Here is a 12,356-nt window from a genome sequence, read left to right as displayed (position 1 = left end):
CTGACGCAGGAATTCTGTTTCTCCTCCTTCCTCACATGTTAAAGAAAGGTTGGAAACATTGTGAGGGTTTTATGGTTACATTTTGCTGTTGAGATTCTAAGCTACAACTTTCAAAGTAAACATCTTGCTAAAGGATGCAGAAGTTGTTTTCGTTTTGGATGTTGATTATGAGTATTTTCATAAAGGTTTTCTTTGTAGCACAGGAGCCACATGAGCATCTTGGAGGAAAGTTTGTGGAGCTCTTTGTAAAATAAATATTTGCAATACTGTTACTGTATTTGCAATTCTATTACTTCAGTGTCTAATTTATATATAAAATGAAGTAATCTGGTTTTTGAAAAATAGTGGTTAGGAGATAGGATAGGATAAGAGACTCTTCTTTGTGGAATCCTATTTAAAAGTGATTGTGGGGTACAGAAGATAAATGCCATACATAAAATGTGTGTGGTCACATGAAATACAGGAAGGTTATCCAATGCCACTTGTTCTTGTGTAGTACAAAGAAAATCTGTCCAATACTACTGGAATAATTTTTTGCCTGTTGACCATCTGTGGGAAGCCCTTCACAGGCAACTTACTGTGCAAGAGTAACTTAAACCAGGTGTGTGGTGGCCTCTGGCACCGGTGGTGATTACTGCATCTGGTAGTGAGAGTAAGTCTTGTGATAGACATCAGCTTGGGACACCAAAGGATTCAAAAGGCTTAGAAGTTTTTGGTTTTGTTGCCTCTTAGGAGCTAACCAAATTTAAGGATGTGTGGGTGGAAAAGGGGCTAATTTTTAAAGCAGTGGGCCCTTGGAGTTCAGTAGACCAGATGGTAGCCCCAGGCTGTTGAATCTCTAATTAGATGTAACCTGTTGCAATTAATTACTTCACTGTCTCAATTAAGAAGGCAAAAATCTGTGGAAGAAAACTTTCTGCTGCAAAGTAAATAAGCTAACTTCAAAGAGCAGGATGGAGAAGGGAATGAAAGAAGGCATGTGATGCAACTGTATAGCTTTATATGGATTTGATCATATGTCCTGGTGGCTATTTCTTTTACTGCAGATATTTCTAAATGTTCTGTTTCTATATGCTAAAATATATTACTCTTCAGTGTATCCTTCAGTGTAGTTCCTCTCTTCAGTCATTAGCAACGAGCTAAACCTGTAATTCAGCTGTCACAAATGTTGCCTTTCAGTATGACCTTTTTCTTTTTAGTATTTAAATAAGATTCCCTGTTGTTTCTTCTTAACACTTTCCACCTTATGCTTGTTTAGTTTATGGCTTTTTTACAAACATACCTTGGTTACAGCTTTGCTCTTTGCTTTGCTATTTTTGGGGTTTACTATTGTTAGAATTTCTAAAGAAAACAGTCTCTTTCTTTGGTTTTGTTGTAATGCTCCTCATAAATTGCCTCCTTTTGGTTTTAAGTCTTTGGAGGTAATTTTTACTGCTAGTGTTGACATACATAATCCAACAAGAATGTGAAAAAAAATACCAGTTTCTTGAAAATTGACTGTATTGCTTTAAAGGACTAATAGACTAAAGTTTAAGTGAATGTAGTCTGAAGTTAACTGTGTTAATAATGTATTGACATGGAAAATATTATCTGCTTTGTGTGTACAATAAGCTCTATGATGATGGAGCATTTAGTGTACAGACACAATGTGTTGATGTTTTTCTCTGAAGAAGCACACTTTGGCTATGCCTAAAAGTAGGTGGGAAGGCTTCAATCTTTGGAGATCTTGCTATCCCAGCTGCTTCCATTTATATATATGTGGACTATCTTTTAAAGAAAAGGGGGGGAGTGGGAGCAAAAAAAAAAAGAAAAAGCAAAAGGATAGCTGGGTGTTATGTCAGTGTGATATATATTTCCAAAGTCTATATGTCTTTAAATTTTTCTAAATATTTTAAATGGCTTAAGTAACTTGTATAAACTCTAGTATTTTTTGGCAGTAAAGACTTTGAATGCTGATTTTTTTTTTTTTTTTATTTTTAAAATTTTTGCTTAGGTCTGTAACCAGTGATGAAGGATCCGTGAATGCATTCACAGGAAGGGGGTCACCTGGTAGGGGTCAAAAGACTAAAGTCTGTACCACACCTTCATCTGGTCATGCTGCATCTGTGAAGGATTCAAGCAGCAGATTGCCTGTTACAGACCCCACTCGGCCTGGTGCCACCACCAAAATCACCACCACCTCCACCTACATATCTGCCTCTACACTTAAAGTTAACAAGAAAACCAAAGGGCTCATTGATGGCCTTACTAAGTTCTTTACGCCATCACCTGATGGTCGCAGATCACGAGGTGAAATAATAGACTTTTCAAAGCACTATCGTCCAAGGAAAAAGGTCTCTCAGAAACAGTCATGCACTTCTCTTGTGTTGGCTACAGGTACCACACAAAAGCTAAAACCTCCACCTTCTTCACTTCTATTCCCAACCCTCATCTCTGGTCAGAGCCCCAGTTTGCAAAAATCCAGCACTTCCACTTCTTCTAACTCTCCCCAAAGTTCTTCCAGTCAGTCAAGCATACCCTCCCGTAGTAGCCTTCCTAATAGCAGTCAGCTAAAGGGACTCTTTGATGGTCTCTCTCATATCTATACCACTCAGGGACAGTCTCGAAAAAAGGGTCACCCAAGCTATGCACCACCCAAGCGTTCGTGTTGTAAGCCACAATTATCTTCCACATCAACATCTAATAGCCATTTCTGTGGAAAGAAAGAGGTTAGGAATAGGTTTATTTCTCATGCCTGTGCCTCTGGATGGGGTGTGTCTAGAGGACATGCTTTTAAAACGATCGTTCACCTCAAGAGAACAGCTTTCCTTAAAAAGCACAGGATTCTAGGCAGATTAAAGCTTAAAGTGACCCCTCAGATGGGGACCCCCTCACCAGGGAAGGGGAGCTTGACAGACGGAAGGATTAAACCTGATCAGGATGATGGTAAGCAAAGGTCAAAGCGCCAACCAAACCTGCGTCCCGTCCACAACCAGAATTCTTATATTGTCACATAGGTCTTAGCTATTTCTCTTGTCCTTACTTCACTTTCATACAAAAGCAACAAAACTTTGGCCTTTTTATCTAATGCTGACTAAATCTCCAGAACATTTTTGGTTTTGTTTTTTTTTTTCTCTGACTAATACCACACCACCTTTTTATTATTTTTTTGCATCTGTAGTGACACTAGGAGCCCCAAATGCCTTCATAATGTTGCTTATGGCTGTGTAGTACCGCATGAGTAGCCACTTGTCATGCTACTTCCTTGTTCTTCCCCTGCCGTTTCTCTGGCAGTAGTGCTGTCATCATGATTGTGTGCTGTCAGTGCTTACAACGGTGGGCATTTCAATTCATTTCCCTCTGCTCCATTGCTTTTCCATGAACAGTTCCATCATACTACAGTATTCACAACACTTGATCTGTACTGCTGTGAACTACTTTTTTTGTAATTACTTTTATTTAAGAAAAAAATACAATGTTCGATTGTAGACTTAGCTTAGCATTGATCTCTAGCTTTTAAGGGCAACTTTAATCTCTTATATTTATTTTTACCTTCCAGAATATACTGGAATTTGTCAGGTGGCGTAGTTCTAACAATAGGATATACTCCGTTTCCTGTGGTTCAAAACCAATTTAGTAGAACTGGACTGTAAAGTCTTATGCAGACAAGCAAGTACCAAAAAATTGCTCATGCAGCAGCAAACTACAAAACAAGAAGGGGGGAAGGTTTCACTTCTGTTAATTAGTAATCCCAAATTTAGTTAAAATGGGGAGTCACAACAGCCATAGTTGCTACAATTCTATTTAGGAGTATCACTTTGGTAAGGCACATGTAACTTTCATGTCTGTGAATAAACTTTTTGCTGGTTTTAAATAACAGATACTGAAATCAAACTAAGCATCAAACAAGAAAATACGGATGTGTTTCTGTTGGGAAGCAAGGACACAGTTACACAGGAGGATTTGGAAGTATTTAAGCAGGCTCGAGAACTTTCCCTGGAGGTAAGAATCATGTTGCATAAAATGTGGTTATTTCTGTAAATAAAAAAAAGATCAGTTAATTTTTGTAGTCTGTTCATCTTAATTTTTAATACATTCCTTTTGATCTAATGCATCATGCTTGCTGGGAATTTTATTTGGGAGACACTATACACGCAGTTACATTCTCCTGGATAGGAGACGAGGCATCATGCTGGAATGGGTTGGATGATAAGTGACACTTAGGATAGATTTTGAAAGATATACTTGAGCATTTTGGACACAGGACTACAGGATTAAACACAGAGTAGCTGACATCCTGGTCAGGACTGAGAGGATGTTGATCTATAAGAACGTGCCTGATGATTTTCCTCTGCAGATACAGCAGGTGCTATGGAAAGTCTGTCCCAGAAAATACTGTTTGGTAGAAAACCAGGTTAAATGAGTTCATAACTTCATTTTACCCAATTACTTACTACACTTTGAGTTTAAATACTGTAGACTGTTTCTGGCAGTGAAAATACTTGAACTGAATCAGATTAGCAAATCAGATCTTTACTTTTCTGTGCAAAGAGCAGTGTGTTTGAGAACCTGGGTCAGGAGGTAGGTACATGTACTGTTTCAACTACTACGTTCTGAAAATGGCATCATAAATGACTGTGTTTTGTACTTTCTTTTTTTTTTCCCAGTAATGAAACTGAGTTTTTTTCAGGTTTAGTGTGCAAGAACTGACCTTACCTGCCGTATGGGTCAATGCAGTGACTTTTACAGTCTTCATTCGGAGCATGTTAACCAACACACTCAATTTTACTTTCAAGATTCAGTTTTGTTATTAGCTTGCACTTCTGTTTACTCATGGAAGTAGCTCAGACCTCTTGCTTTCTTTATCTTATGTGCAATTCAGAAATGCTGGGTGGTAAGATTTCTAGAATTTGTGACATAGGAATTGTTTGGGCTTTCCCCACCTTTCTTTTTCTTTTGTATTTTGCCAGCCCTTTAGGGTCATTTTCTGATCAGATGAACTGCAGTATGATAGCTGAGATTTGTGTGTGTTAGAATACTGTTGACTGTTACAAGGTAAATTCCAAGGAGTCTAGAAGGGTTGTGCTGATACTTTTTTTTCTGGTTTTGACAAAAGGGCTGGTTTGAGTTTGAATCAGAACTGTAGAGAAGTTCTCGTGCTAGATGCTGCAGGAGAAGAGAAATTGAGGCAGTTATGCCTCTTAATTGGCTGGGCCATGAACCATTTATTTGAATCCACTTGTAAACACTGCCCAGTTAACTTCACATGTAGTTGTTTGGCACCTTGAAAGAAACTTTATCACTGCTTGTATTTGAGTTTGAAAACTCTGTCCTCTGTCCAGTTTCGAAGAACTTGTGCAACTGATTTGAATACTTCATGTTTCTCATGCCTTCCGTGGGTGAAATTGATTATGTAAAGTTAATGTTTTTTCCACTTTTTCTGTAACTAATATTTTGCTATTATTGTACCTGACAGAAAATTGGGTGTAAAAACACTGGTGAAACAAGTGGGCGATACCCTTCAGTGATTGAGTTTGGAAAATACGAGATCCAGACCTGGTACTCTTCACCTTACCCACAGGAATACGCAAGGTAGCAAGTTGTCAAGATTGCCATCTGTGGTTGGAATTTTTACTAATGTGATGATCATAATTTTCTTACTCTTTTGTAACTGTTTATAATTTATTACCTTCAAAAGTAAATATGCTTTTGCAATTACAAGTGAGAACAAGGATTTGTCTTTTTTTTCTAGCTAGTTGTAATCAAAGATGCAATTAAAAGACTGATTTTTCTTTTCTTAGTCCTGCATGAACATCAGCATGCACTGTGTATTGCTGTGGTTTGGTTCTGTTTAGCGTTTATTTTTATTTCTTTGTGGTTTTGTTTTGTTGGCTTGGTTTTCATTTATTTGATTGGGTTTGGTTGAGTTTTTTTTCTTAAACCATTGCAATGACATATGTCCAACTTGTAGCCATTTAGAAAAAATAATGCTGTTTGCCATCCAGAATTTGTTACCTTCCATTTTCTGAGGACTGGGTGAGATGTCCTGCTATGTAAATAAAGTCAAAGGGAGCAAGTTGTAGCAATAGCATCTCATTTCTGGCTGGCTTTACCAGGGCACACTTTGGAGTCAGCAAGAGAGCATGAACTAGCGTGTGTGCTCAGCAGATCTCTGCACATTTTTGCGTGTGCAAAAATAAATGTTTTATTAATCCATTGGCTCTATGGAACACATCTGTGTTTCTCAAGCTCTACTGCTATTGTAAGCAACAAAGTTATGTGGTCTGTTCCAATATGCTGTTGCATAGTGTTTCTCTAAACTGCCTTTACTTTGCAGGGTGGGAATGTATCATGAATATAAATAAAATAAAAATCAAAGGTGAAGGGAGTGTAGAGAGCATTTTTCTTTCCTATTATTACTTCTGCTTTTATAGTGTTAACCTTTTATTTCAGTTACTTTTTTATTCCCGGTATTTATGGCATATTGTAAAAGTAGTAAAAGTAAATTAATCCCAGATAGAAGCATAATGATGGATAATTACTAGTATGAGGCTTGAGTGGGATGACATCTGTAGGAGGCAGTGTGGCTCTCAGAAATGAGTGCAGTGGAATTACGTCATACGAGAAATAGTTCAAACTACTTTTTATGTTGTTCATGACCTTTTTTATAATACTGGAGCAGTGCAAACCATGACTGTTATCCCAGGATGTGCGAGTAGCTTCAGAGCAGATAGATTGTCCTCTGCTCTAAAACTTTGCAGACTAGTTGATTTCTGCAGCAGTTTTCCACTGCGTCAGTAGCTTAAAAATGAAGGTAAGGGGCTATAAAATTTATCCAAAGGAACGGTTTATGATGGTTTGTAGAACACTTGCTACCATTGTCTTACAGAGGGTGTGTGGGTTACTTGTATGTAGTCTGAACTGGATCCTCCCCAGAGAAGTACTCATCTGTGTTGCCTGTGTTGTAGAGATGTGTGGAAGGGGAGACCTTTTGCCTGTACGTGAACTGACTGGAAAGACTTCTGTGTTCAAGTAAAGTGATAGTTTAGGTGGAGGTGAGGGAGTACAGTCCTACTACAGTTTGCTGTCCCACCCAAGTGTTTGGAAGACAGTCAAAAGAAAAATAATCTCCTAGCCTTCCCCAGGTGCAAAATAAGGAAAAATAATTTTTTTCATTTGAAACAAGAAGGGTGAAGTTTGAGGTATGACTATGAGTGTGCCTATTTTGATGGAGGCTGCAGCAAAAGCTTAGGTGGAATGTGGGAAGAGGGAATTAAGTGGGATGTAGCAGATGCTGTACCACAAAACAACTGACCACAGCCCAACTCTACTGAATTAGGTTCACTGTGATTAGTTGAATCTCGTCCTTTCTTATCTTCCTTTCCTGATGACTGGTGTGTGAATGTTTAATCGTTTACTGAAATATTATGTTAGGTTAGTCAGTTGTACTTAAGCAGCATTTACTTACGGTACCTTATATTTAAATGGGGAGGACTTGTCATTTGTTGTAACTTTTTTGTTTACAGAATGTAACAAATTCTTGTATAAAATATCTTTCTAATTTTCATGCAGATTACCAAAGCTTTACCTGTGTGAATTCTGTCTTAAATACATGAAAAGTAAAAACATTTTGTTAAGGCATTCAGAGAAATGTGGCTGGTTTCCCCCTCCAGCCAATGAAATCTACAGAAGAAATGACCTTTCAGTATTTGAGGTAGGTGTATCAAAAATGTAAACTTCTGGAAGTAACCAGTTTGTAGACATTACAGACCAGTTGTAGAACTAGTGAAAACTTTAACATACTTAAATACTTTCTTGGGGGTTCTTCTTATACTGCAAAATCAAGTTTTACCCTGCCATGTTCTTTCATGATTCATACTTTACTTGTACTTCATGCATTAGCCAACCTCTTAAAACACTTGTATAGCATGTATCTTAGTTTCCGTTGCAGTTCTCATCTTTGTCTGGTTTGCCTTGCCCTTGTCAGCAAAAGTACCTCTTGCACCCATTTGTTTCTGCTTGTTTGAGTGTCTTGGGTGTAGGGAGAAGACAGATGAGAATGTAGGTGCTCCACAAGTATAAGCACAAGCAAAGCAGCTACTTGTGTATTGTTCTGAAAACACAAATGTAGCTATTAAGTGTTTTGGTCTTCCTTTTGCATATTTGAGAAGCTTGCCCTAAAACATCCTGTCTGGGTGAGTTTCAGACCAACTAGGTCAGAACACACTAGGTTTAATTTACAAAAGAATACATATCTACAAGATCAACCCTGGATTTGTTGATCTGAATTATTCTCTTGGGAGATCACTTCTTTCAAAGTTTGAGTGTTTGTAGATATCCTGGGCAACAGAATTCTGTGTTTCAAATAACATACCTGCATTAATTAAAACTATGCATTAACCTTCACATTTCTGTTTCCCAAGCACTGTTGCAGATAGTATTAACAGAAAAGACTACTGGGGTTACTAAGACTTCTGAGACTGTTTCTCAACAGTGTGTGTATATTGATAACTTCTGAATTGCAGATGTCAGATTCTACTTCAAATTTGTGTTTTCATATTATATAAATGTGTGTTGTGCTTGGTCATTGCTATTATATGTTCAAAGAATAGTAGATACAGTCTTGAAGTCCTTAAATTAGAACAAGATCTTTAGTATTTGGTTCATTTGTTTGTGTTCATGCAGTTGAAAACCCCCCCAGATATTTGCATCAGGATTGCTTCCTCCCTGTCTCTAGCAGGTTTTTTAAATGTTGTAGATCTGTGAACAAAAGACTTAGGTTGTAAACAGACCTAACTCTCTTTTCCTATCAAGAAGCAAAATTGTCCTAGTCTGTCTAAAATCATTTGTATTTTCTCTATTAGCAGGTGTTAAGAACTGTGCAGCATACAATAGGCAAATCCCGCTTTTCAGTTTGTTTTCGTTAACTACTGCCAACATTAAAAAAAATCTTAATAAAATAAAATATAGCACTGGGAAAGGGGAGGGGGAGATGGGAGACGAGTGCAAAAACCACATGGAAAACAAGTTACATGCGAAAGCAATGTCCTGACTCCTCCTACATTGCTTTTATCCCCTTTGGCTATTTCAGCTGCTTCAGTAAGGACTTATGTTAAGCCTTCTGAAATAGTGTGGTGGTTTCTGGTTTTTTTAGTACCAGGGTTAATGCCAGTTGTTGCTGATTACCATAGGAACTTAGTGATTGGTTACTGTCCTTCATAGATCCTTTCAAAAATTCTGTGAACCCATTTTCTGTTAGGCAGAATGAGAAGGGTTTGTGGTTTCCTTCATGCTTTGTGTTTTTGAGAGAAATAGAAATAAGTTTGACATTTTGTGATTTATGTACCTCTGCCCAGAGCATGACACTGACAGATTTGAGAGAAGACTTTGACATAGCTTACTACTATGCTGTAGCCAAGAAACTTTTGACAGATGCTTGCTTTTGAGCTTGCCGTCCCTCTTTTTCCCCACTTCTCACACTTAAAACTGATGAACAAGCTGTGTTTGCCTGAAATTTGAGAAGGTTTTTACATTTCTGTACAAATGTTCTTACTTGAAAAGATAGCTCACATAATTTATGTTTTCAGGCTTATGGCTTACCCAGTGATGATTGCTACTTTCTTAATGTTCACATTTAATTTGCCCACTTACTAGTAACTGTGAAAAGGATTAAAAAGCATCTAGACAATGGGGTGTGTTGTGTGAGAGCTTAATGTATTTGGTAGGTTCTTAAGAGCAGGTTTATTCTGATGCCTTTAGGAGCAGTGGCTGTCTATTAAATGTTTTTTCTTTTAATCCAATTAATGCAACTGTACTACTGAACTCACTTTGAAGTCCCTAAATATATCCAAAAGCTTGTGTTTTACTCAGATTTGTTACTCAAAACAAATTGGGGTAGAATATGGCTTCTTTTTCAGCACGACATGCATACTATTTGTCTCTCTGTGTGCATGAAGTACAGCTACTGTCATTATCAGAGAACATCAGTACAAGCAGACCTTTCTATTAAGAAGATTATTTAAAAGATGCTGTTGCCTTTGAGCCTTCCCTTTCTGGGAGTACCTAATTGATCCAGGAAATCTGCATCTATGTCTGGCTTTCTGTTGCTGTCTGAGTCACAGCTTGACTCTTTACACTCGTAATATACCTAGACTAATTGTAGTATTTAGCCTGAAAATTTACTTCTCTCACTCAATAGTGTTTTAGTCTGGCATGGAAATTTTGTCTTGTCTAATTTATCTAAAACACTGATGTGATGGATACGTAATTCGCTACTCATTTATTGGCCTTATACCTTAAGGATTCAACATAATATGCTTCATTATTCGGAGGGGGGGTTTGAGTTGTACACCACTGCCTTCTAGCAAACCACAGTTTAATGTAGTTTTAACTAGTACATTTTTGTTTGCCAGTCGCACTAATTTTCATTCCAGGGATGAAGTGAAGGAGGTAAGTCTATCTTGAACAATTAAAAGGGGAAGTTACTTTCTTGAATGAATCCAGATACTCAGAGGTTACTTAAAATGCAAAGAAGTTAGTACTAACTGGAGATTTCTTATTTAACAACAAAATGGGGAACTTCTCTTCTTGAACCTTAATGTGCTTTGTTTGTTGTGGGTTTATTTTCCCTCTAACACCATACTATTCATTTTTCCTTCTAGATTATTATTGACTTGCTAAGTTGTTTTGTCCTAACATGTTGGCGTCTTGGAAATAACTGCATTTGTCTTGCTTTTCTAGGTTGATGGAAATGTGAGCAAAATTTATTGTCAGAATCTCTGTTTGTTAGCTAAGCTCTTTCTGGACCACAAAACCTTGTATTATGATGTTGAACCATTCCTCTTCTATGTCCTTACAAAAAATGATGAGAAAGGCTGCCATTTAGTTGGATATTTCTCTAAGGTAAAAAGAAAAAAAGAAGTGGGTTTTTTAAATATTTGTAATTTCCTGCTCTCCTTAATACTTGTGCCAACAGCAAATAAAATCAGAAGCTTGAAAGCCTATCTGTGAATCTCAAATGTTGTGTGCATTTCTCTCGAATACACTGTGCTTTCTTACCTCTGACTGATGCGAATTGAGCGTGCATTCAGCCACATGGATTGGGGTGTTTTTGTCTTGGTTTCGGAATTCTTGTTTGTTCCTCATCTGTATTGTTTGTTTCCGGAATGTGTTGTGGTGTCACTTGAAAATGTAAATCTTGTTCCTCCCCCTAACATTCTTAGTATGCCAAATCTAAATTGTAAAAGTTGCAGGTACTTGGAATGTTGATGTGTTTTCATGGCTTGACTGCTAGCAGTTCAAGCTGGCTATTTAGATGTAAATGGACAGCGATGTTGTTCTTGTCTGGTCTAATGCAGTTACTGCTCGGTTGTAAGAATGCATTGCCGAACTTCATGGTGGATGCCTTGCTTAGAATTAATGTCTCTGTTGGTTGTGACTGAATTACAAGCAATAGGTGGCTACCATAGACAAAAAATAATAGTCATGTGGGCTATCTCGAAAAAGATGAGCAAGAAAAATGGTCAAGTATAGTTATATGTGCCATCAACAGGAAAAGCTTCTATTATTGTCTGTAATTTGCCCATAAGGGATGTGATGAACAGGTAGAGTTACTCAGAAATTCAGTACTTCTGCCCCTAGTATCACCACCTCCTGTCAACTATATAATTTTCTGTTTTAAAGAAGTGAGTTGTACAAAGATAGTATTTTGAGGAAGTCTAAAAATCTTGTCAAGAGTACCTGGATATTATACAGTGATCTCTTTGGGTGTCTGACCACATCCTTCTCAGAGGTAGGTCTTGCTGGAATTAAAGTAACAGTGAGACACATAGGCACAGCTTCTGCCCCTAGTATCACCACCTCCTGTCAACTATATAATTTTCTGTTTTAAAGAAGTGAGTTGTACAAAGATAGTATTTTGAGGAAGTCTAAAAATCTTGTCAAGAGTACCTGGATATTATACAGTGATCTCTTTGGGTGTCTGACCACATCCTTCTCAGAGGTAGGTCTTGCTGGAATTAAAGTAACAGGGAGACACATAGGCACAGTTCTATCTGTCTTTATGTCAGTCAGAACTTCTTGTGCTTACAAACATGCCGACTCTGATATGGGCAAGTATTTTCTAGATTTATTTAAGGTAATGTAGAGTAAGGTCTGTCCATCTTTATTTTTGTTCTTTATCATGGAATTGTTAATTTTGTGAAATACCTCTGAGTTCATAGTGTCCAACTGTTAACCCAGCACTATTGATAAGGGGAAGAAAACACTAAAGGGCCGGGGAATTCCTGACTAGTGGACAAAGGAAAGAAAGCTCTGAAAATCCAGGGAGTGCTTGCTGAGTGAATAAAGAGATAATCAAGATAGGGGAAGTATGCCCT

At 37.6% G+C, this 12,356-nt stretch overlaps 1 protein-coding gene across 1 annotated transcript in view; it reads left to right on the top strand.

The window, feature by feature from the left end:
- LOC103807162 (histone acetyltransferase KAT6B-like) overlaps window positions 1-12,356 on the top strand; it is a gene marked incomplete at its 3' end in the record, with an annotated part of 77,879 nt that overhangs the window by 62,110 nt on the left and 3,413 nt on the right. Inside the window, exons 6-10 of the mRNA XM_009079883.1 lie at window positions 1,994-2,925; window positions 3,860-3,981; window positions 5,456-5,571; window positions 7,552-7,693; window positions 10,720-10,881. Of these exons, the coding sequence (XP_009078131.1) occupies window positions 1,994-2,925; window positions 3,860-3,981; window positions 5,456-5,571; window positions 7,552-7,693; window positions 10,720-10,881 (1,474 nt within the window). The remainder of the gene's footprint in view (window positions 1-1,993; window positions 2,926-3,859; window positions 3,982-5,455; window positions 5,572-7,551; window positions 7,694-10,719; window positions 10,882-12,356) is intronic.

The sequence above is a fragment of the Acanthisitta chloris genome, unplaced genomic scaffold (assembly GCF_000695815.1).
Source record: "Acanthisitta chloris isolate BGI_N310 unplaced genomic scaffold, ASM69581v1 scaffold23368, whole genome shotgun sequence".
Classification (NCBI taxonomy): domain Eukaryota; kingdom Metazoa; phylum Chordata; class Aves; order Passeriformes; family Acanthisittidae; genus Acanthisitta; species Acanthisitta chloris.
Note: the sequence above shows the minus strand (reverse complement) of the source record. Positions and strands in the feature narration are given on the sequence as shown.